The 26681-nt window shown below is 41.1% G+C and overlaps 1 protein-coding gene across 2 annotated transcripts in view; it reads right to left on the minus strand.

Moving 5' to 3' along the window:
• The window catches only part of cntfr (ciliary neurotrophic factor receptor), a 272275-nt gene that overhangs the window by 101562 nt on the left and 144032 nt on the right, over positions 1–26681 (minus strand). For both annotated transcript variants that reach the window (XM_039780625.1, XM_039780624.1), the window contains one exon: positions 11465–11698. In XM_039780625.1, the coding sequence (XP_039636559.1) occupies positions 11465–11698 (234 nt within the window). The remainder of the gene's footprint in view (positions 1–11464; positions 11699–26681) is intronic.

Here is a 26681-nt window from a genome sequence, read left to right on the forward strand (position 1 = left end):
TGCTTTATCCAACTTAGTCCCCCTCCACTTCAGCTTCTTCCCGGGGAGACTTTGACTACACCTAGCCCACTTGATCTACGGGCCCCTGTTATGAAATGCAGCTTCATACTGTTTTGCATGTGCAGCTTTCTCCCCTTTCTCTAACCTATCTGCATTTTTACACAGATGCTTGAACTCTCTCTGGGTTTTTATCTGCTACATCACGTATGAAACGCGCAACATCGTTCACATCTGCCAGCCAATCCCCAGCCTGACTAACTCTTTACTTTCCTCGTCCGTTTGTTAAATGGCGCAGTGGATATGACATGTGCCTTTAGTGTGGGAGATCTGGGTTCAATTCCCACTGTGATATGTCAACCAATGTGTCCCTGAGCAAGACACTTAACCCATAGTTGCTCCAGAGGAGTGGGGCCTTGGACATATATAGCAACTGTAAGTTGCTTTGGATGAAAGCATAAGCTAAATGTAATGTAAAATGTTTTGTTTTTTTTACTGTTTAAGGTGCTTTTGCCATGTAATGGGAAAACATATACAAACAGATTTCCTTCGTTTTATATCAAAACAGTTAACATTTTGAGAAAAAGAGGTTTACAGATTTAGCGGCTGGCTAGTTAGCTTGCTAGCTTATTAATTCCACAATCAACAATGCTTACGTGCTACACTGGTGACAGAATATGAGCTGAACAAAGTTGTCACCCATCTGTCGATAGCAATGCTTTTCTGTGGTGTGAAAAGAGTGTGGATGAGGCATTAAGTTGTTCAATTTGACTCAGTTAGCCTGCTAGCTTGCCAATTCCACTGTGCTTTTATACTACACTGATTACAGTAAATGAGCCGAACAGCCGGCTGGTGGCTGGGTCTAACGGTCTCTACTCTTCACTCCCCATGGCGGGAAGTGAGGCAGAGGGGCAGTTAGACCCAGCAGGAGCACAGGGTACGCTAGGGAGGTTTGGAAAATGATTTTTCCAGTTCACATATATCTATTTAGCCTGAAATACACCCATTGTAACGCAGCACTTTCAACAGCATTTCAACTGAAAGGTTCCTCTGCCAATCCGTTTTGATCCGATATGTTTAATTCTTTTTTACCACTTGCTCGATCGGGCAAGTGAGCTGTTAGTTTTATTTGCCCTATGTGGCATTATACTTGCTATGGGCAAATCGGCCAACCCTTATTGTTGAGCCCCGAAATACATTTGCAAATGAAACAATCCAACAGCTTTATATAGCTACTGTAACCTCATACCTTTTGTTGTAGAATGACACCTTAAAATCGGCTGAGATGTGTCTGAGTAATACCTTCAAACTCTCTCAACAGGCCAGAATGCAATGCAGTCATAAGATAACACCGAGTGTAGATGGAGATTAGAGCCACATCATACATACTAAAATACATGATGTCCAGTAAGGACAGCAGGAGCACACTGGAGTGTAACGTTGCAGCGTGGGAATTTCAATAGAAGATTATACACACCAATGTACAGAGAGAAAGACGACAAGAAGAGGAGAAAGTAATGGGTGGTAGACTATGGGATGGACTAGGGGACAGTATAAGAGGATTAGTAGAGGAGAAGGAGAAATGGAACAAGATAGAAACCAAGGGATCAGGCCAGAATTTTAAGATATGAGGAGGGGAAAAAGTATTAGCAGTCAGGGGAGAAAAAAAATGACAAATGGGTGAGAGTGGTGGGTGAGAGTGATGGATGAACAGAGTTGTGGAGGGATCAAATTAAACATTATGTAAAGGAAACAAAAAAAAACACCAAAATATTGGACTCAAGTCTTGAGAAAAGGCTGATCTTCAAAGCCCTTGGAGTTCTACCTAGGATCAACCTTAATGTGGATGTGTGTACAGGTGTACTCTTTGCTCCTGTGCATTGAATCCCCAGAAAAGATAAGGTCTAATCTGACATTTACATGCATACCCAGTTTAGAATTGGACAAAACACCTGATATTATTAAGAAGAAAAATTCTGAGCATTTTTATGAGGATTGTTGCCACACCATCTCTTTGACACAGCAGCACTGAGTAAGAGCGAAAGGGAAAACAATCTGTCTTGCCAGATTACTCCTGATACCCAATGGATACAAAGAGGCCAAAGCACACACACAATGACTCTTTTATTTATATATATATATATATATAATGTTTACCTCATGGCTTCCCATTGACTTCTTAAAGCGGGCCCATTTTCCCATTTGTTATGGTTGTCTGCTACAATAAAGTGATGGGAGTTGTTGTTGTCCTTGTAAATAGAGCAAAAAATGGAGAGCAGAGAAACTGGGGCAATATGGAGCAGAGAAAGAGAGCAAAGGGAGAGGAATGCAGTGACAATAATGCCGAGGATGAATATTCATAATGCTACACCTACAGTCTGATACAGAAGACAGCGAAGACGCATGACCGTGGTAATTCACGGAGGCATATTCCTTTTGACATTTCTTTTCCTGATCCAAGCTGTTATTGAACATAACACTGAACAACCAAGATGTACTGTGGCTTGATTTACACTTATCATTTGAATTCTCATCCAGTCTTCCAGACAGACTGTTCAGTTCATGCTTTATTGATTCGTACAGGAGCGTCCCATTATCTCTAGAGGAGTCCGAGGTCAGCTAAAGTACAAATCCGGTGACGCTGCAGAAAGTCCCGGTCTTGCTTAAGGACACTTGGTGGCACTGCAGACTTCGGCAAAACCCTAGAAAACTAACTATTTTTCATCCTACAGAGCAATGTTTTGGCAGGCCTCGCCTTCCTCTGGATAAAAGACAGACAAGATATGAGTTCAGTTCAGCTTTCCTCAATTCTTTATGAATCAGATTCTTTCTGTGGCAGTACAATTACTAGAGACATCGCGGTTGTCATTGAGATTTACTTTCATGACTAGTTCTGATTAAAAAGTGTTACCCGTTTGAATTTGTCAGTCCTCTAGGTGTTACCTTCCAAACATTCAGCAGAGTTTTAAAGACTTCAAAATACTCATTTCACAACGTTTCAGCAGACTGCAGGGCTGCTTCTTGTACTGACAAGAAACTGAGTCACCAGCCACGGTTGACGAACTGTTGGATTAAATTCTAAGGCTGTGTAAATCCTCCACGCAGGTGTTTTGTATTTATTATGATTGACCGAGTACTGGGACAAGCAGGGAGAGTAATTAAAATGGAAGCTGAGTAGAGTGGTGCCCTTACATGTGGGGGGGGCAAATACTTCCTGGTTTAAACAGGAAGTCCCAGAGGAGGTGGAGCTCTACGTGCTCACCCTCCTCCGTAGCGATCTGTCTGCAAGGAGACAAGACAATTCCATTACCCAGTGAAGTAGCATGGGCCCCCTGAGTGTGTGTGTGTGTGTGTGCGTGTGTGTGTGTGTGTGTGTGTATGTGAAGATACACACAAAAACAAGCAGCCTACGGAGAGGAAATGGATACCAATTGGAGTGTGTTTGTGTGTGAGAGTTGAAATAAGTTGCCTCAGGGTAAGAGATGGACATCAATCTAACAAGAGAACTCACTCCTCCTTCAACTCATCCTCAGTGAAGCTGAAGGCAACTATTGTGTGTGTGTGTGTGTGTGTTCTTTCATAGGCATTTGAAAGACCATCGGGGGTAAACATTTGATTTAACCAACTGAGCAGGAATGGATTATTTAACTGTGAACTTAATGAGTGTGTCCACTCTACTTTTACTCACATTTATCTTTGGGTTAAACTATGGATGAGGGCTACACATTAGCAACAATTAAGGTTAGGGAAAGGCTCCAGAGAGTGAACATACATTAATGCAATGTCCGAAATGTAAACTAAACAAATATGGCCTTTGTGTTAGCATCTTTTAGTTGGCGCACGGGGCAGTACAATCCCTTCCTTACTTGTTAGATTGACAGAGAAAGACAGTGACTGAAGGACCGACTGAAGTTTTAAGAAGAAAGAAAGAGTCTGTTTTTTTTTTTCCATGTGTGACCTTCTAAGTGAGCTTCCCCTTTTTCTAAGGGTTTTTAGTACTAACCAACAACTCAACAAAAGCCAAATGGACTTGGCCTCATAAGACAACCCACGGCCACAACACTGGCGGTGAAGACTTCTGTTATCATTTGGAGCGCTAAGAAAAAGTCTACACCGCAACAGGGTTTACATAATGGCACCGCTATGATCTGAGAGCGGCTCAGACAGGATTTGTTTACAAAAATGAGACAATGCCAACCATAGAGGAAGAACCCCCTTTTCTTGTGTGATGATTTATGGTATAAATTCATTACCAAGCAGACAGTACACAATATACATGTTGTTCTTCATTATAGATGTTGAAAATCTTGTCATTACAGAGATGGGAGTGCTCTGGCTAGAGTGCCCTATTTGTCCTATGAATTATCTGTCAAGAAATTGAGAGGGGGGGGTAGAAGAGTATTTTTCTTGCCTAGTGTCAGCTGGCAGGCTAAATGATGGATGGCTAATAGGCTCTAAAGATGAGTGATCAGGAACAGACAGTTTAGATATGCACGGCCTGATGTTTGGAGGGTCACCGCAATTGCACAGCTATATATATATATATATATATATATATATATATATATATATATATATATACATATATATATATATATATATATATATATTTATATATATTTAGGGATGTTGAATATTTCGGTATCTCGCGATTCAGTTCGATTCTTGATTCAAAACGCTAACCGATCCAAAATTGATTCTCAATTCAATAGATATGGGTGATCATTTTTTTACTTGCTCCAGTCGGCTATGAGCTAAGAAAGGCTTCCAAGTCCAAAAACTTTGACTTTGTGTTTAACTTGGTCACTGTCTAACAGTCTGTCTAACTAATAGCAATAGGTTCTTTTGTAGAAAAAGAAGCTGATCTACAATTTCTGGAGTGAGACTGCTCCACTGCGCTGTCACTACATCCCCATCAGTGGAGAATACTCTAGTTCCAGGGATGCGTAGGTAGCGTTTCGCTAATTCGGCTAGTGCCTTGCATATTTAATGAGTCATGTAAAGCTTCTTCTTCCTCAGGAGATTGTAGAATCCAAAGACGGGCTGGCTGAATTTCTTGCTGCTCCATTGTCCGAGAGCTAACAGTGGTAGCCATCCTGCTTGCTGAAACTACGTAGTCTACGTAGTCTACGTAATCTACGGCTACGTTATCTAAATAATTACTACGGAAGCTGGAAAGGGCATGTGGCAAGTCATCATTGCCAGATGGATGAAAAACGTTTCTAAAAATCAATTTTGGGAAGTTGTGAATCGATTCAGAATCGTAAAAGATAGGAATCAAGATTCTTACGTGAATAATTATATATATATATATATATATATATATATATATATATATATATATATATATATATATATATATATATATATATATATATACACACACACACAACATCATCTGTGATGACATTTAATGAGAAATGACTTCATGCGAAGGTGTAAATTGTAAATTATGTCCTAACTCAATGTTGTAACTTACTTGCACTTGTTATTGGTTGAATAGCTTAAGGTCTTCTAACTGACTGGCAAACTGACTGTGTGACAGGTCACCATGGTGACTGGAGGCTGGATATATGACCCACTGCAGTTGATGTTGTGTTAACCCATGTTGTGATGCTATAAATTGTTCAGCTGACAGCCACTGAAGACAGCAATTGATAGAAGACTGGACAAAGCCGGAAAAGGGCAGGGCAGCAATAACTTCTCCGTTGTGACAGCAAAGGAAAAGGATGTTGTATTTCACCAAAGAGCTTTCGAGTTTTATGACCACTTATTTATTAAATTATAATAAACTTTTACTGTCTGCGCTATTTCATTTTTCTTTATCAGTCTGTCACTTTCTATCTCTCTATCACTGCGCATCACTTCTCTTTGAGAAGACAGTGTCTAAAGATGTCATCCAGAATGTGCTGCTGTGTGGCTGTGTTAATGTGTGTATCCCTGAGTGCTTGCTTCCACATGAGATAGGCACCTTTTCTTAACCATAGGGCAAATGACATCATGCCATGTGGGGATCAGCTGAACACACCTGTACACAATGATTGATATTTATGCATACTTATCGTTTCTTTTAAGCAATTGCAGCTTTGTATGTATCCAAAGTGACAGACAGAATATAAACACCCTACAGCTATAAACAGTGGTGCAATAATGCAAAGAGGAAGAGAAACAGACATCACGGCGGCACTAAACTTTTACATAAAATTACAAGTCAACGCCCACTCAACTGCGGTCGCCCCGTGCTGACATTATGTTGACACACTCCTGGAAGAAGATCACAAAAGCTCCATAAAACTGGTGTGAAGGTGGAGCAAGCACACATTCACACACATTCACTCTCACACACACACACACACACACACACACACACACACACACACACACACACACACACACGGGTTCGGGGTCATAGTATGACGTCCTCTGTTCCTAATGCAAACCAGTGTAAACACACAGCCGCCACAAACTAGAAGCCAAAACACAGAGGCAGAGAGATGTGGAGGGGAAGAGGACATGGAGGGATCTGGAGAATGATATCGAGAGAATGAGACGCAAAGATGATAGAGACAGACTGGCAGGAAAGAAAGGATGGATGTAGGAAAGGACTGGAAAAGAAGAAGAAAACATGCTGTAGAAGGTAAAAGAGAAGGACTGGAAAAGAAGAAGAAAACATGCTGTAGAAGGTAAAAGAGAAAGAGCAAGAAGGGTGAGAAACTCAGTAATTTTGAGGTAAAAAGAGACAAAGGGTGAAGGAGAAAAAAAAAAAAAAAAGGCATATACCGATGGCTCGGTGCTGTCCTCCTGATAACACTTCCACCCGTGTAAAACATAACAAGCCCCCGGTGTGCGTAATAAACACCGCATAAAATCAAACTATCACCATGATGGTAATCACGACAAGTGTAGCCTGTCATGATGTCGTTATCACTGTAATGTGACACTTTAAAGTTTTGTAGGTGACAGTTAACATAATGAAAAAGATGATAAAAAAATTGAGAAAGACAGAGAGAGCGAGAGAGAGAGAAGACAAAGAACAAAAGAGAAAAGATCATACAGTGGGGTTGTGATAACAGGTACAAAGAAAAGGCAGGTTGCAAAAGAGTTAGAGACAAAGAGGAAGAGTATGCGATGAAGATCTGAGTTGTTGTATGAATGCAGAATTAAAGTCGATGTTGCCCCAGTGTGTGCCTTTGACGTGCCATAAAATCACCAACTGACATAAAGGCAATTACAGTTTATTCACTGCCAGGGTCGATCTCTACGGTGTTGTTCTCACAAACATGTAACTGACCCCTAATGAATGGTTACACAGTGCAACTATCTATCTCTAATATACACACACACACACACACACACACACACACACACACACACACACACACACACACACACACACACACACACACACACACACACACACACAGTTTGACACCACCAAAGTGTCTTTATGGTGGAGAAAAGGTCACGGGCGAAAGTAAGTACACTTATGCACTAGCTTGCACGCAGACACGGGGTATACATTTATCCATCTCTCTCTCTCTCTCACTCACACACACACACACACACACACACACACACACACACACACACACACACACACACACACACACACACACACACACACACACACACACACACACACAGTTTGACACCACCAAAGAGTCTTTATGGTGGAAAAAAGGTCACTGGTGAAAATAAGTACACTTATGCACTAGCTTGCACGCAGACAAGGGGTATACATTTATCCATCTCTCTCTCACACACACACACACACACACACACACACACACACACACACACACACACACACACACACACACACACACAGAGTAAACATCTATCCATCTCTCACACACACCACACACACACACACACACACACACACACACAGGTCTATTTATGCATTACATCATTCACCCTGCTGACACAATCTACCATAACATAAAACTCTCATTAATTCAGTATTGGTTCAGCATTCGGTAATTCATCATTGCCGATATGATTAACCAAACTGTCAGACTCCCATACAGTCTCATTCATCAAACATTTGCATGGGAATGTTACATTTAACTTACTGCCTGGAATAAAATCATGATGGCTGGTGTACTTGGCTTTCTATCGGTTCTGTTGACATGTGGATGGAATGGTACAGGTGTGGTTTCCTGTTTATCCGACGGGAACCTTTTCACTTCGTCCCTATACTGCTGTGTTACATTTCTTACATAGAATTGGCTTTTAAATGGGATCAAAGCCATTTACGGTGGTAACATTTTGGATCAGCTCAGGCGGAGCAACATTACCAATCTACCTTTCTATCAATCTACCTTTCTCTGATTTAGAACCAACGTGGATTTTATAGTACAACAGTGTCAAAAATAAGACATTTGGCATAGGTTCAGATTTTTCAATGCCATGGGAGTGATGAATTAAGGGGGTTTTCTACTGCAGTGTATCAAAATGTGTCACATTTGGCAGCTTTTTGAAATGGCCTGCCATGACTGATGCCAAAGATGTATCTAATTTCACCTGCTAGCCAGCTAGCAGCTGCAGCATGACTCCTGTGGAAATTGAATTTCAAATGTTGCCTACTCCTTATACTTCCAACAGACTCAAATGGAGGGAGCTAGAAAGTGAACACACATATATAAGAGAAATGGCTGGCCGGCAGAGATAATGCAGAAGTGAATCCCTGTTGGTTTTTGTCTGCTCCAATAAGGACATTCACTGTTAACTATAATACTGTTTTTCTCAAACCTGTCATTGAAGAATAGACATTATCCATTACACTATGCACTAATGCAGTGAGATATGTATTCAAACAGCCAAACTGAGGGAGAAGGAGGTGGGACTTATCACAATAAAACTGAGGTACACAGTAAATGGATGTAATGTAAATAAAATTGAAAATACACTCATGCTGTTTTTTTTCTTAGATAAAGCCAATGCTGCTTACTTGACTAAATACGATGGAATCCTTTTAGGAACGCGTTGCAAATGTAAGTATTATTTCATTTGCAAAGAAACTCCCTTTAACTTTCTAAATAAAAAAAAAATATATAAAGTTTAATAGTAGGCAACGTTTCAGTACTAGACCATCATCTGGCAAAATCAGGCAGATTTTGAAAATGAACTTGCTTGTCCCTCTCCGACGCACCTGTCTCACGTTATATATCTGTGAAGTATTTTTCTGTACTAATTATTATGCAATAATGTTGCATTCACCTACTTTTACAACTAGCCATGCAGAATCACATGTTAAATTAATATTATACCATGGTCTGGGTGAATACTCGATTCTGATTGGCTACAGGGTGTCCATAAAAAAGTGATGTAGGACACCTACTAAAGGAGTTCCGGTGAAACGGACGTTAGCTCACATCCCGTTCCGCTGTTCAGGTCGCTACTTCAGGCTGCGGCCGACGGTGACCTTACACATCGCGGATTAAATTGTTCGTAAAAGTTGTTATATTGTTTTGGGGACAATGACGTGGCTGGATAGCTAGCTTGTCTTGTTGTTCAACACACTGTCAAATTATTTTTACTGATTGCCAACTGTACACAATGTTATTGACTTTGGATCTTACTAGCATAGCGTTAGCTTTCTGGCTCGTAGCCAAGCTGAAGAGTTCTACGCGCTGAGCGGACTATAAACATCTCCTGTTGCTAAGGGAGGCAGGTCGTATCTAAGGTCCTTCCTATTTCCTGGAGGAGTGAACAACGTTTGCATTGCATAAGAACCTTATAGGATGGGAATGATAGTTCCAGGTATTAGCCCAACCCTCAGGCGTTACCAGGGAGTTATTGTTTGGATAAACTTTAGATTTCGATTGTAAAACTAATTAAAATCTAAACTCATATTTTAAAAATATGTTATTTGGCAAGTGGCCATGGTATAAGCGGGTGAATGCCCTTCGAGGTGTCCATTGTCAGGTATTAATGGACTTTGGCGCGTCGGTCGGTTCACGCCTCGCCGTCGTCCATTAATACCTGACAATGGACACCTCGTCTGGCATTAACCCTTACATAATATTTGAGAGAAAACCTTCAAATAATGAATGGATTTCTGTTAGAAGGTGGCAGTTTAAAAAGCGAATCCACACATGAAAAAAAAAAAGGTTTTTTGCTAATTACCATATTTACCAAAGGTGTTTTTTTTCCAATTATCCTCAGGGCTACTTGCCATTTACAAGTCGATCCTATCTCCACAACATTAATATGCACAGTCCCAGTGTATAAAACATTTCCCATCAGAATAATGGATCTGAAAGGAGGCCTTTGCCAACTCATAGGCCACTGCGACATGCTGTTAAAGTGACCCTCATTTAGCTTTTGTATGATTATTAAAATGCACAGCCATAACTGCAAAATGACCAAATGTCATTTTAACTACGAATCATGTAGCGCTCGTCAGCTGGCAGTGGCAGTTACAGTATCATCACAATTCAACTTTTATATTCAGCCCTTCAAATATTATAACTTACTAATAAAATTGTCATTTAGGGTTTTTACTGTGCAAACAACACAAATATGTGAAATTATATGGATTCATATGGAGCTCCAAAGTGATCATATTATATTATAAAATAAATAATTACATGGATAAATTGTTGAAAAAAATATATAAATGAAACGATCATTGTGTATAATTTAAGACATTTTTTGAAACTCAAAACTTTCTAACATGTTATTTCATCCTTATTAACCCCTAATTATTTTCAACAGTGTTAACCCCTAATTAACCCCTAATTATTTTCAACTTCATAACACACATATACATATATATATATATATATATATATATATATATATATATATATATATATATATATATATATACTGTATGTATGATGGCATTTTTCCCAATAACACTTATATCTCATGTCATTTTTTATTTAATGTCACTTTACATGACATATATGTCTCCGCCCTTTCACCTTTCAGCCAATCATGTCCCCTGCCTCTTAAGCTAGCAAGCTCAACAACTGCTACCAGATTTAGCCAGTTAGCACCTGTTTGATTGACACAGTGACATCCTAGAACCACTCACAAGTCAGCAACCAGCAGCCTGTTGCACTAGCTGACCATAAGTTTGATTGTGTAAGTTCATGTGTTAGTGTGGAGCCAGCAGGACAGCCGTAACAGAGCCAGGACAGAGCCAGCACATAATCATTACATTCCCATGGTGCTTGAAGTCACAACAACTATTAAGTACAGCTGCAAGAGTACTATATTCTTGTAAATAGTTTTTAGTCTTTCCTTTTGCACAGACAGAACGTTACAAGCTCAAATTCATAAAATCTCTCATTATTAATTCATCTTCTTCATTTGGAGTCGAAATTGCATCGTGGTTGGTTGCACCACTCATTTCTATTCTGCAGCAATGACCCAGTTTCCCCTTTGAGATGATTAAAGATTCATCATGTCTTATTTGAAATGATATCCGGCGGGCAATTGTCTGGCTACTCACTGCCGATGTGGAGGTAGATGGTGTCCCGCCTCTCTCCGTGAGGGTTCTGGAAGCAGCTGTAGAGTCCGTTGTGGCCCAGGTCCACTTCGTTCAGCACCAGTCTGGGACCCTCTAGATGATGCTGAGCCTTCACATCGGTCCCGTTCACCTTCCATGACACCGATGCGTCATTGTCCAGGGAGCCGCACTGCATGGTGACATCACTGCCCATTCGCTCATACTGGTTCCTCGCAACTGGAAACAGACACAGGCAGAGATTGAGTGTTAGTAATATAACATATGTAAAATGTCTGCATGGTTAAATCACTGCCCGATGTGCGTACTGACTCGGAGCACATGGAGACAAGACAGGTCAAATCAAAGCCTTTACAATTATAGCCGTATATACAACAATAAATATTCTGTGAGGGGACACACTGTACAGTACATGCTTATTCTGTCATATTGGTTTCTAGCGAGAACAACAAGAAACAGGCACAAGCGAAAGTAGAATTTTATCATTTGAAAACAGTTGTTTACTCATATAATAACTGCATATGGATACATGGAATTATTATCTGGCTTATAGTTAAATTCTTTTAATTTCAATCCACTGATTTGCAGGGGTGGGGGGAAAAAAAATCAATACAGCAAAGTATCGCGATATTTTCCGTGGCAATACTGTATCGATACATGGGCGCCAAGAATCAATCTTTTATTATATGAACTGCACATGAGAATTGAACTTTTTAGTACTGAAAAAATGAAATCAATTGCTTTTTAAGTCCACTAGATGGTAAGATGAACAAACAGAGAAATGTATCTTTGGGGACAGAATTTAAAGGTGGAAAACGGGTAATAAATTGCAATATATCGAAGAATATCGCAATATAATTAAAATCGCTATAACGTCATACCGCGACATAAGTATCGCGATAATATCGTATCGTGGGGCCTCTGGTGATTCCCACCCCTACTGATTTGTAGTGGCAGGGAAGGACAAGAGGAGAAAATGTAAAAAAAAAAAATAATATGTTTTACAGTTGATAAATAGTTCTGATTTTCAAATATTGCCAATCCATTATAGGGAGTGACAAAAGGGGAAAAGAAAGTCAAGTTTGCTTTCCATACAGTGAGCCAGCACTGGAGGAAAAAGCTATTTTTACTTTAAAAACCGGGGAGATTTTAGCAAAAGTCTCTTTCTTTTCTGACTTGTGTTACACGTATTGCTTTTATCCTTCTATCAGCGACCGCGCTGCCGGCACTGCCTTTGTCCAAGGGGTCAGAAAAGTTGTAGGGGGCCGTGACCCCGGGGGCTAAGGGATATATGCGAGCCTGATGGAAGTTGTAGCCGGGACACTGGGGGTTATTAGCCCTGCTCTGTTTACAAGTCCCATGGGCCCTGTCATGACCACACAAAGTGAAGACCTCAGATTAACACTTAAACACTGAGGATCGGCAGCACAACAAGAAACAGCAAGAAAATATCGATCCCCCATCTTAGGAAAAGCCCCCGCCTATGAAGAAAAGACAACAAAAAAAAGGTGCTCCCCTGGGATCACATGCTGTCAAGATCCTTGTCTTCCTCTGATGTCTCTCTCCCCGTCTCTCCTTTTGTCCATCTGTCCCCTACCTTCTTTCTTCCCCACTACAATGCCTCTCATTTTTGCAGTTTTTTTCTTCTCACGATCTCCTCAGACATGCCTCTTAACGCAGCTGCTACAGATGTCAAACGTAGTGTGTCATGTATATTTCATGTCCCATAACAGAGCCATCTATATTTAATACGACAAGATCCCTGTCCCCATTAACATTACCCTGACACTGTTTGTTCTCTCTCCGTCTTCCTCTCTATCTGTCGTTCTTCACCCTCTCCCCAGCCCTTACTCTCTGCTCTCCGTCTCTCACTCGTGCCATCTCTCTTTTTCTTTTTTTCTTGTCCTCGCTCAGTCTGCCCATCCCAGTTATCTCCATGCATGCCCTCCCCATTTCCCGGGGTCCAAATAATGTGCGTGCATATGCATGTTAGTGGCAAGAAATGCCAATTCCCTTTGATCTCCTCCTCTGTTGAGGCACTTTGAAAGGATGTGTGACTTTATTTACATAAAAAGTGATTTGCATCTCAGCAGAAAAAAAAAAGCATAAAGTTCGACTTTGATGTTAGCTTTGATGACGATGCTGGTGCCCTTGTGCTTTATGTGACGGGTAAGTGGAGAAGAGAAGAGAAACTTCCCTGCGTTATACTTATTGTAAGTCAGTGAACATTCCTGAAAACTTTCTGAGCGAATCATAATTGAACAGCATGAGTGTTATTGAATTTACAGTGTCATCAAAGTGAGAGAGCGTATTATTATTAAAAACTTTAATCATTTAGAAAAATGTCCCAAGCCTAAAATTCCTTTGACCGCCTTTAGGTGGCTTCAAGCTGTGGTGAAATCAGAAACGATGTCATCAGAAAGGAGGATATTTTCAAGGATCATGCCCCTTAGAATATTATGCTGAAAATAACTTCTTGCAGCTTTTTTTTCTCCGTGAATGTCCTTCTGAGTCTCACCACAGCGCTGATTCTTTGACCCCCCCCCCCCACGCCACATCCCATCCTTTTTATCTTCTCGGGTTACATCACTCTTTCTCTACCTCTCTCCTTTCCAACATCCATTCTTCTCCTCTCTAGCCTTTGCTCCTTCTCCCTCCCTCTGCGTTTCATTTTTGTCCTCGCCCCTTGAACTTCTTCTTGTCTTTTTCCCTGTCGTATCCACCCTTCCCTCCTCCTCCTCTCCTCCACTCTGGCAGTCGCTCTCTATCTTTATCTCTCGTCCTCCACCCCTGCCATCGGCCTCAAGCCGTATCCTGCTTTAAACTTTAAGTTCTCCTGCTCTCGTCTTTCTCATCCTATTTTTCTTGTTTAGTCAGTCTCTCTTTTTTTTTCTACACCTCTGCCTCTTTGCGTTTCTTTTTGAATCTCTCCTATATTGTCAGCTAGTTTAAAAAAAAAAAAAAACACTGATAGCAGTCCTTTAAAGGTCCAATGTGTGGGAATTTCTCCCACCTAGCGTTGAGATCATATATCGCAATCAACTCTCTCGCACCACGCAGTTCAAAGTACGTATTACAGCTATGGTAACCTTCACGCTTCAAAAAGCCTCTCTCTTGCTCTTTTCAATATCCTTTTTCTTTTTCTGGGCGAAGAAGAAGACTTCCTGAAATTTGGATTTTTGAATATGTGTGGTCCTCCATGTTTCCTTCTTCAAACTTGCAGGGGGCCGGGAAGCTACGATACCCATTAGCAGCATTAGCAGCACCTGTGAGTTTATCATGTGACAGCGAAAACGCGAAAGGCGGAGCAGTATGTCCTGTATGTCCCTTACCGGCTAAGATATTTCAAGATGGCGCATGAATATGGAGCGTCTACCCCACTTCATGTGAATGTAAATGTAAAATGTCAAGCCAAAAGGAATACTTGGAATTTTATGGTGGAGGTCAATATTCATGAAATCTAATTCATCTAAAGTTTGTGAACGGGCAACACAGATTTTTATTATGAACAACTAAACACGTTACACTCTGGACCTTTAAGGAGTGTTTCCTTAACTTTTTTGAAGTTGGTAAGTTAATATAATAGACTAAATGTGAGGTTGCATCTATTTTCAAAAATGAGATAAAACATTTTAAGCAGTAACTATTACCCTTTAAAAATGTTAAAATAATATCCTTGCACGTGACATGCAAAATGTTCCGCTGTGAAGTTCTCTGCAGCTGTGAGCTAAGTGTATTTAAGGCCAACTCTTGTTTATCTAGACAACACAGAACTTGACTGCAATGTGAAGATAGATCTGTCTCTGGCAACAGATGCACAACAGGTAGCGAAGAGACTTGTGAGTCCCTGTGGCTTGTGCCATGGCCACAGAAAATACTTGTTTCTTACTGGCTGGCAGGTGTCCATTAAAAATAATCAATGCCTGCAATAAGCTGCTGGTTACCAAAGCAGCAATATTGCTGCTAGGTGCTGCCCACGAACTACTGAAGCTCACTTATATTAACCTAACTATGGGTTAAACTGACTACAAACGTAAATGTAGGACATTGCCTCCTCCTTGTCTATAATTTTACTTTATGAACACGCTCTATCACTCACTTTATTCTAAATTGTTCTTATTGTAAACAAATTCCATGAAAACGTCCAAAACCAACAATGAGTTCCTCCTCTCAGTACTTCTCTGACTTCCTTACCCTGTCTGAGGCACTCATCCCAAGCCCATTAGTTTCCACTGAAAAATGTTAATCTTTGAGAACAGATCACAACTACACTATAACCCCTTTCCAAAAACAGCTGGCCACTGTAGTTTTCCACCAAACATTAGTCAAAGAGGAATAAATAGTGCATTTGTTGGGGACCATTTTCAGCTGTGGATGGATTTATACAATGTGGCTCGTTGATGTGTGTTTTAATAGTTTCTTGAAAACAATGGAGCGGTTTGGCACGGAAGGAACAGGCTTCACGGCTTTGGCTGCACCGGCAATACATGACAGCAGGAGCAAGACATTGTTGGTTTTGGTCTGTTCATTCAATTTGTTGACAATGCAATAAAAGAAAAATTGCAACCTCAAGCTTTATCTTACGAGCTCTGGTTTTGGTTCCGGGTCGTGTGTCATGTGTGACATCCAGGTGTCCCTGCTGTAAAATCCCTTACCGTTACCTTCCGTCAATGCCTCAGTCTATCCTCCTGTGAGTTATTCTCACTGTCTGCGTTTCCCTTATCTCTTCTCCCTTTGGGTATATCTCTCTGCTCACCTTTCCCTCTCCACTCTACATCACTTTCTCTCCCTCTCACCTTGAAACTACTCCTACTCCTTCTGAAATGTCAGCATTCATTGGCAGTATATATTACTGTTCATGAGTATTCTGCGCACATGCTAAATACACCTTAAAGCAACAGTGAAAACACAAGCAGATACGATTATGAGTTCACTCATGTACTCAGTCACAGGTATACACAGGCTCTCACACCGCCCTGCATAATGTCCTCATGCCTCATCACCATACAGACAAGCAGGCCTAATAACCATAATGGCATTCAGCTCAAGTGCTATTGATCTCTCGATAACAGCCAGGGCATTGTAAGCAGCGTTGGAACACTGTTATTCCCTACCAAATGACAATGATAATCATCTGTGTCCTTCACAAACCTTATATTTCACTATGCATGCTCATTACTCTGCTTATTTATGTTGATGCCAACTGACAGGGCCCCTCATGATTAAACCGTCTATAACCCTCCAGGAGACAAAGTACCCCAGATAACTTAAGTTATTTTCAAATGTACACAAGTTGTCTGCACTGCGATAAAGAAGAAGGCAAACGAGTTATACCACTGATAAAACAACAACAAAACCAAAGATAAACAATGACATGACGCAGAATCGAGGACCCCTTCATGCTGCTGCAACTGAACTTTATCTCATTTGAGTCCAATTCGATGAACTGTACCCCACTATGGAGCTTTTTTTGGTTTTGTTTCAGTGAAGTCCAACATTAAACTGCAAAGCCATACACCTACATGTAATGTGTGTTTGCATATATACTCAGAATGTGCCGGGGTATTTTGAATTCCATGTCAAATCAGTGAAAGGTTCAATTTCTTTCTCTTTTTGATATTTCTTACCTTCGACAACGGACCACACACATATTCATAAATGCATGATGGCCTACACAAAGTTAGCTTAAATAAAAAACTAAATGCATCATTTAATCTCCAGAGTTTTCGCTGGCTTTGTGGAAGACTTAGGTGAGCATATTTGGCGGGTTGGTTTAGGGCGAAAATGTTTTTCAATAAAATAAATGCTATTTCCCCATACATTTTGAGTCTCTTTGTAGGACTTTGTCCCTTGTGGGATTTGGCATCTCTTTGTAGTCATGTGTGTAATTTTTTCTCTTTGAATGTTTGATACATAGTAGGATTCTGCAGGGCACTGAGGGTGTTGTAGTTCTTATGCAGCCCCGTGTTGTTTTCCCAGAGCAGAACGTTACCATAAAGAGCCAAACGAATGCCATGTTGTGAGGTCACTGGTGTCAAGACCCGCAAGACATTACAAGCACACATCTCTGTACAGAGGCCTTTTAAAGAATAATTATCACACATTAACACAAGCCCACGAGCAATGAACTGCATGTATGGGTCCGTGGGCTGCTTACATAACTGACATGAACGATGAACACACAACACACATGCCTCTGCACATACATGATAAAGTCAAGCATTACAATTGTGCACTTTAGCACACAAAAGCGCACACAGAGACAAACACACACAGTGGATGACAATGCCCGCGCACACACACTTGTATAATGGCTTCATAAACATAATGTTACACAGTACACTTGAGAAACGACCTCAGATACACACACACACACACACACACACACACACACACACACACACACACACACACACACACACACACACATGCACGCGCATAATTCAGAGCTGGTCAGAAGAAGAAATGTAGGTGGGTCAGATTATAAATCCACGTGTGTTCAACATACCAATGAGATACAGGGAAGAGAAGTCGAGGGAGATCAGAATCAGAATGAGATTTATAACTGGAGACACAAGAGAGTCAATGTTGTGTTGTTTGCTTCATGTGAACAGAAGGACACTCGTGAATTCATGTCTTTATCCTTTGTACCTTGATTAACTGTAATTCAACCAGAAAAATCAATTAAGGTCAAATTATCATAAGCCCGGTGTCACAGAGGACATTCATGAGAACAAGTGGCCCCACTGTTTGATTAGCTGATTAAACACTGCAAGAATAACACGTCAAACATCAGGTGGTTATACCTTTCCACTGCAGCAGCATCAACACTGATGACGTGAGGAGATTGACTTGGAGGGAAGAAGTTAGCTTAAGGCTTACTGAACTAAAAGAAATGCTTAGAGGATAGTTTAGATATTTGGAAGTCAGGTTGACGCTCAGCTCGCCCCCAGTTTGGAGAAGCAGGCCGCAGGCACTGACATGGAAGCTATGCAATGTACTAATGAAACATATTTTTGGAGTATGGTGACATAATTTATAGACATGCTGCTGCTACCACTCTTAAACCCCTGGACTCAGTTTATCACTCTGCTCTCAGGTTCATCACGGGAGATCCTTATGACACGTACCACTGTACTCTGTATAACAAAGCATTTATGTCTTTTCATCCATAAAACTCTCGTTGGACTGTCACCACCATGTATAGCATCTATGCTGAATAGGGCTGTGCTCGATTGAAGAAATTCTCAGTCGACTAACACTCATTCAATTGTATCGATTAGTTGATTTAATCGACAGATCTGTAAATCTGAGTTTCTCCGCAAAGAGTCATGCAAAAGCACCACTTGCACAATTCTGTTTACCAGAGATGTGCTCTTACGTATATTGGAAATAAGTCATTCAGCATGAAAAAAGCATAAAACATGACTAATCGACTAAAGAAATCTAAGCTGACTAAGACCAAAACGACCGATTAGACGACTATTCGACTAAGAGGGAACAGCCCTAATGCTGAACAGGATCACAGGACCATACCAAACTGGCTCAACACATTGCCTTATGCTTCATGTCGCACAGGTTAACTGTGAAGAGTTTGTAAAATCTGCTTTTAGTTCCTATGCACCAAAAAGCACGGAACCACCTTCAATGTTCACTTAAGCTGGACACTCTTCTTACCCCAGCACGTTTTAAGATTGTAATTTCAGATCACTTCACTTCTGCGTTTGATTGGCTTCATTCAGTATTATTTACTTGTTTTGGGCTTTATGTGTTCAATGCATTCTCATGAACGGGTCCAAACTTGAGCTAATCGAGGCATATGACGTAGAACTTCCAGGAAACTTGGAAGTTCAACATCATGTGCGTTTTGGGGGTGGGGGATTTTTGACTTTTGTTGTTGATGTGTGGTTTAATGCCGTCCTCCTCAAAATGAACAAAAGAAAACATAAGCTAAAACCCTAGAGACAGCAAATTGGAACACTGTCATATGAATGGTTTTTGTAATGGCCGTAGGGATTGTTTTGAAAGGCACTGACGAATTATATTGTCTAATAGGGGTCATATGGATCATTTTGGGAATTAATAGCAAATGGACTTTCCGGTTGGTAAGGTATGCCGGCTTGTTATCCTTCTGTCATCGCTCTTTCACAAAAAGAGCTTAGTTTCTCTTTCAAAATAGAATTTAAAAGTTCAACTTTCAAAAGGACTGTTCCTACGAATATCCCTCTACAATTCAAAGTGGTTAAATTTTTTTAATTTGCAACCACCTGGATTCCCTGCAGTGAGTTCAGTTTGAATTATCCCCTGAGTTGTAGGGGGAGCAGCAGCAGAACAAGGGGCCATCCACATGGAGACGCTTTTCGGTGTGAAAACGCACGTTTTGCATCGTTTTGGCCGATCGTCGAAAAGAATCCTGTAAACGCGCTGCCTGAAGACGCACTTTTTTGAAACCTGGTCCCAGGGTGAAAAAAATTCGAAAACGGCGCCCTTGTGGCTTCGTTTGGACGGAGAAGCCGCATACTTGCGTATCGACGACCCCCCAGACCCCTCAACCCCTAGCCTTCGACCTCTTATCCCGCGATGACGTCTCATAACAACAACAATGGCGGACGACATGCTTGTGTTCCTGCTGGAGAAGATATTGAGCCTATTAGGGTTAGTAGGGCAAAATATACTGTGCGTTTGTATACAGTGCGCAAGCTTTGTGCGCATGCTCTGCCTCCTCTTCTCCTTTTTTTGGTGAATTTCTGTACCAGAAACAGCGCCACCTATAGGCTGGGCCTGGAATATGAAGTAGCGTGTTGAGTCATTGACAATATATGCGTCCAAACGGATCCGTTTGGACGCATATATTCTTGAAACGATGCCAGGGAAGATCGTTTTGGTGTGTGTGTGGACATGGCCTAAAAGAAACCGGGAAAACTCAAACACACAGCTAAACAGCCTGACATTCACACAGACATGCACACAGGTATATGCAGAGACATAAACACACAACCCCTAAGACAAATACACACACACACACACACACACACACACACACACACACACACACACATTTTTGACTACATTAGAAAACTGATTACATTTGATTATGGAGAACCAGCTATGTGAGCCTGTACGTGCATGTATGCGTTTCAATTCACAGAATGCCTCTTACGAGAGTGTGGCTATCATCATTCTGCATCAGTGACCTCACATGCATGCACGTGTGTTTAAAGAGTGTGTTTGTGTGAGTAACTAGCTATAAGTTACAATCCGACTCCACAACAGCGGCGCAAAATGAAATGGAAGTTCAGCGCTGGCATCCTTATTTACCATTTCAAAGTGTTATATTCCCTGAGTCTGTGTGTCCGTGGCAGCGCGTGCTTGCATGTGTGTTTCAGTGTGATTGTGTATGTATGTTTGTGTACAATGTGTAGTTCTCAGTGTGTGTGTGTGTGTTTGTTGTGTGTGTGTGTGTGTGTGTGTGCGTGTGTTTGTTTGTGTGTGTGTGTGCGTAGCCCTCCTTGTGGATCGATTGGCATGTGCATATCAGACCGTGTTGCTTTCCAGCCGGGCTGTAGCTCACTAGCGCATTTATCAGTGAATCACATTTGTATGCCTAAGGGGAGGGGGGCCATGCCTTTTAAAAGTCCAACAGTAAAATATTGGATTGGCTGACACACAGAGATAGAGCCCAGGAGAATTATCAGTTTAGGTTTAGGAGATCACATTTATTTTTTCCACTCGGTGGCTGCACATGCTGATGCTGCCTGGGCCACCTATACCGGCGCAGAGAAATAAAAGGCACACAGCTGAACAGTGATTTGGTAAAGGAGTGGTTATTGATTTTATTTCCTGCAGAGAGACACCTTTTCTTCTCCCGTGTTTTCACTTTAATTGAAAATTGAAAGCTTCGTTTTAAAAGGGATCACCGTTTACCATGAAATGCTAGGGCTGCAAGATTATGTCAAACAAAAAAATGACAACCACAATCATTTTGATCAATATTGAGATCACGATCATTTACCACAATTATTCATCGATTTTGGGCGACAAGATATTTGTAGTGCGCCTTACCATTTAAATAAACAGAGCACTGCTTTCACTTCTACTCTATGTTGTGCTACACTCTGACTAATGTACAGATATTTGGATACTTGTTCGTTGGGTAGTTATTTGGTTTTTAATTTTGGGTTTCAGATATTCGTTTTCTTTGTTTGGTCTTCAATACTGTAGAACGACAGAATTCTTAAAAATGAATGCCTTTAATTCTCTCTCACACACACACACACACACACAAACGCTCATCACTCCATCATTTATTTGTTTTTTGTTGTTGCCTGTTCTTGTGATACATGTAGAAATAGTAAATGCTAAAGACTCACAAAGACCGTGTGAATTGATAGTTTCGTAGCAGTCTGTTAAGTATTAAACATCTGCATGAGTGTATGGGTATTGAAGCAAATAAATGTCTAAGTAAGTAAAAGATGTGCTGCTGTACGCAACTTTATTCTTTATGAATAATTATCGGAGGGATGCCCTTTTTTCCCCACATCAGCACCCACAAAAACAAATAAAAGGTTAAGTGTAATGTACTGCACAGAATATTTGCTGCATTTCTCAGTTTTATATGACTGTAATATACGTAAATTAGAATTATTATCGGGCTATTGTTCAGGCTCCGGGTAGTCCATATCAACGACATTTCATTGCCATTGTTCAAGTGCTGCTGGATGACGTCACCTTCCGCTTTCCCTGTGTTGGTGTTCTAAACTCTGGTGGATTTCTGAGGACTATGGGTAACTGCTCCTCAGATCTCTGCAGGGTAAATCCAGACAGCTAGCTAGACTATCTGTCCAATCGGAGTTTTCTGTTGCACGACTTAAACAGCTTTTGAACGTCCACCAAAACAAGTTCCTTCCCGAGGCTATTTTATAAATGTTTATTCTAAAAAATGTATTGAGAGATTAATGAAAATAGTTGCAGTCCTAGTAATGAATGTTCATGTTATTTGTACTTTCGAGGTTGAAATGTGTGCATATTTTTTGTGTCGCCGTATGATAATTCACACAAGTTATTCATTTATTTTTCACCTCGTTTTCTTTTTTGTTTGTGTGTTTTTTGTTTTTTTACAACCAGAAAGACTTTTCTTGCCTCAGTCAGCATGAGGCAAAGCTGGTTAAGCAGGTGACTCAGATATTTCTGTGAGGTATGATCCAGCAAAATGCTAAATCCCCCCACCTCAGTGATTTATAAAACAGGGATCAGATTAACTGCTGTATGACATAATAAGCTTCGCAATAAACTGCTGTTGGCACTTTCACGGCCTTGCACATATTAATACACTGATACAGATGCTCTGTAGATCTCGGTCCTCATGTAGTATAATGCTTACACACACACACACACACACACACACACACACACTCGCACACACACACACACACACACATGCACGCACGCACGCACGCAGAGGCCACACAGGCGCCAAAAAAACAAACACACTGTGATAAAAGTATGCACAAACATACACAATTCTGCCCACACACACACACACACACACACACTCTCACACATAAACTTCCTCTGCAAACATCTTGGAATTAAGTTATCACTTTATCCACTCCTGTCTCTTTCCCACAGAGAGATTAACATTCACTCTCTCTCTCTCTCCCTCTCTCTCTCTGCTTTTGCCTCCCCTTTCATGTGAGCACTGAGGCAGCTGCAGCTGTGTAAGTGTTTGTGTGTGTGTGTGTGTGTGTGTGTGTGTGTGTGTGTGTGTGTGTGTGTGTGTGTGTGTGTGTGTGTGTGTGTGTGTGTGTTTTCTGTGCATGTATGTGCATGAGTCATGGCACCAACGCTCAAATAAATCCACTTCCTGTTTCCTGCCATCTTATCTCGGCCCCCACCGCACATGTAGATGTACAGTGTGTGTGTGTGTGTGTGTGTGTGTGTGTGTGTGTCTGTCAGTCTGATCATCGGCCTCATCATCTGGCTTGCAGAAGCCACTGGAGAAGACAGAATGATTTGCAGGCAACAGGGTTAACTGATACTTCACATTTTCGATGTCTGCGTTCTGGGAGGAACATGGACGTAAGAGAGATAAGAGAACGCATGCAAAAAAGGAGAGGAAGGAGTGGAGACAAAGACAGATGGAGTGGAAAGACGATGAGGAGGGAGCAGTTGGGAGGAAAAAAGGGGGACAGCACAGGAGGGAGGAAGAATGGTTGAGAGCGGGAAGGCCAGTTAATATTTTACAAGCCTGGATTAGAGTGGTCGTGAAATGAGGAATGGGAGAAGGATTCCTGAGAGTCAGCTACAGAGAGAAGGAGAGAAAAAGGAGCGGGACAGCTGGGTAACGCTGCTTTGATCGGAAACATCTGTAGCTTTCCGCGTCGGAGAGAGAGAGAAAAACAGCGAGTGGTGGGAGAGACATGACTGCATCCTGCTTCATCTGTTTGTCTGGACAAGTTTCAGCCTGACTCGCTATCGACGTCTGTTTTCTTTTTTTTTTTTAAATCAGAGCTGGAGTTTGTTCGTAAAAGGACCGTACTTGTTTGTTGTTTTTGGTGGGGTTTTCTTTTGTTTTGTAGAATATAAAACGCTGCACGTCCAAAATGATGTTCCTGCTGCAGGAGGACACTGATGATCACACAACTAACAATAAACGACATTTTTGTGCAACGGCGACAAATCGCGAAAAAAAAAAAAAAGGCTTCACGAAATAGAAAGTGAAGAGCAAAATGAGAAGGCATGAACAAGTTACTACAGATCTCCCTTTAAGTAATAATGATAATAATACTAATTCCTTTTTTTTATAGCGCTTCTCGAGGCACTCAAAGACGCTTTACAGTTTTGGTTACAAACAGACAAAAGCACGGTTACATGACGGACCAAAAGTAAAGGAAAACGCATAGGTGCATGGACAGCGCAGGCAAAGCAGGAGAGGTGGGCAATGAAAAGGAGGGCAAAAACTGGGAAAGTCTGTTAACAGGAAAAAGCAAGTTCGAAGAGGTGAGTTTTGAGGGCCTGTTTGAAGGATGGTAGGGCGCTTGACTGTTTGATGTGGTCGGGGAGGGGAGGGCGTTCCAGAGGGTGGGGTGCAGCAGCTGAGAAGGCTCAGGCTAATAGGGCTAATATGTTTACCAACGATCAAGTGCAGTGAATGGTTAATATGGTTTAACGTCCGTTTTGGTGAGCCCAGAGGGGGAAGTTATGACATTTTAAAAGTAGCCTACATTTACGGTAGCTAGCCAAGAGAAAGTGTGATATTTTTACGTCCAATTCGAGCCAAAAAAGTCGCACACATTAAGTGGAACCGAAATGAGGAACCGAAATTTGCTAATCCGGTCCGATTCCTACCGGTTGCGTAGGAACCGGTTCCATAGTGGAACCGGGTCTCGGTACCCAACAGTAGAGGTGAGGTGAGTTCTGGACGTACTGGAGTTTGTTGGTGATTTTGTCTGGTAGTCTGTAAAGAATGCTGTTGCAGTAGTCCAGTCTGGAGCTGACGAGGGCATGGATGAGTGTTTCAGCTGCAGTGGTGGACAGTGCAATGTTACGAAGTAAAAGTTAAAACAAAATAAAGGCTTAACCTACAAAGTGTTTGCAGAGGAAATTGTATTTTTTTTAAACCTGAATGCCACCCAGAAAATGGTATTGTTATCGTTTACCAAAAATATATTTGATTCAAAACCAGGTACACTGTGTCCTACATACATATGCAGTCTGGAGTACAGAACTCAAATTATACCGTAGTTTATTTTGTATTTTTTTTATTGATTTCCCATCCAGGCAGCCACTGGTTTCCATTCCTTCCACTGTGTTTGGAGAGACTGGCAGACATTGGGAGTCTTGCTTGATATAGGTGATCCATCATGGTGAGCACTACGTCCCCATTAGTTTCTGTCCCATCAGCAAAAGAACCAAAAAATCTAAACATCTAATTTACATTTTGTTGAGCCGCCATGACGTCAGCAATGCAGTCTCTAACCAGACTGGCTGTGTCAGCTCTCAGCAGACTGTAATCACTTGGATATGAATGACTATTCCAACCCATAATTATTCTGGTGCAATTCCAAAGTGAAATAGATATGTAAATATGATTTTTAGAAGAAAAAAAAAAACTCAGAAAAGGCTAAATAATCGGAAGTGCACTCAGTGGCAGCATCTGAAAGGCAATATGTGATTGTTATTATCTGCTTTTATAATGAACCGTGTATCTAATAAATATGTTTTCTGACTCGCCTTTGGCAAGACTGTATAATAATGATAATCACACATAAGCCTGCAGAAACCTCCCTCGCAGTCCTAATCTTATTGTTTAATAACATGACTAACATCGCCATAAGCCTTCCCAGAGTGCCAAACTCTGAAGGTCAGTGCTAATACCAGGCCGCTCATTTATTAAACCAAATGGGGGAATTCAGACAGAGAGTTAATGCAAGGCAAAAGAAAAAAGATAAAGGAGTAGTACAAGGAGATAGAGAGAGAGAGAGAGAGAGAGAGAGAGAGAGAGAGAGAGACAGAGGAAAATAATAGGAGAGCAAAAGATGGTAAAAGTGAAGAGTAAAGGGCATTTGAGAGGGGTCATGGAGGAAGTTAACAAGGGGATAAGACAAAGTATGAAGTGATAAGTGGGCGAATGGGAGATAAGGGAGGGAAGCGTTTCAGAGGGAGAGATGAGAAGAGAGGGACGGATAGAGAAATGACCGCCTTAATTAATGGACTGTAATATATGACAGCATTCCTGGGTTCCAAGTTAATATCAGCAGAAATTACAGCCTTCATCACGGGCACACTGTGCAAATATACGAAGACCTTGACAGAGGCACTGAAGTGGCAGCGGAATTTGAAAAATAAAAAAAAATTAAAAACCTTACAGGAACTAAACGTGTCTTGCCCGTAATAAAAAGTTATGATATAACTTATGATAGCTCCAATGATGAAAGAGGGTGATGAAACCCCCCCCCTCTTTAAAGTCTGCTGCCATCACTCTGGTGCAGAATCCAGACCAGCTGAATGGGCTGTTTATGTGCATTAAGCGTTTGAGTTCATTTTCAAAATACTTGATGTCAATGTTATAGGGAATATTATCTACGTATATGATGGATTTAGGGAGTGTCCATTCAGTCAAACAGGAAATACTTCTATCCTTCAGTGTCTGCTGAAGTCTTCCTGAGCAAGATGACAAACCTCAACTTCATCGACTACAAAA

Source organism: Perca fluviatilis, chromosome 17 (genome assembly GCF_010015445.1).
Source record: "Perca fluviatilis chromosome 17, GENO_Pfluv_1.0, whole genome shotgun sequence".
NCBI lineage: Eukaryota > Metazoa > Chordata > Actinopteri > Perciformes > Percidae > Perca > Perca fluviatilis.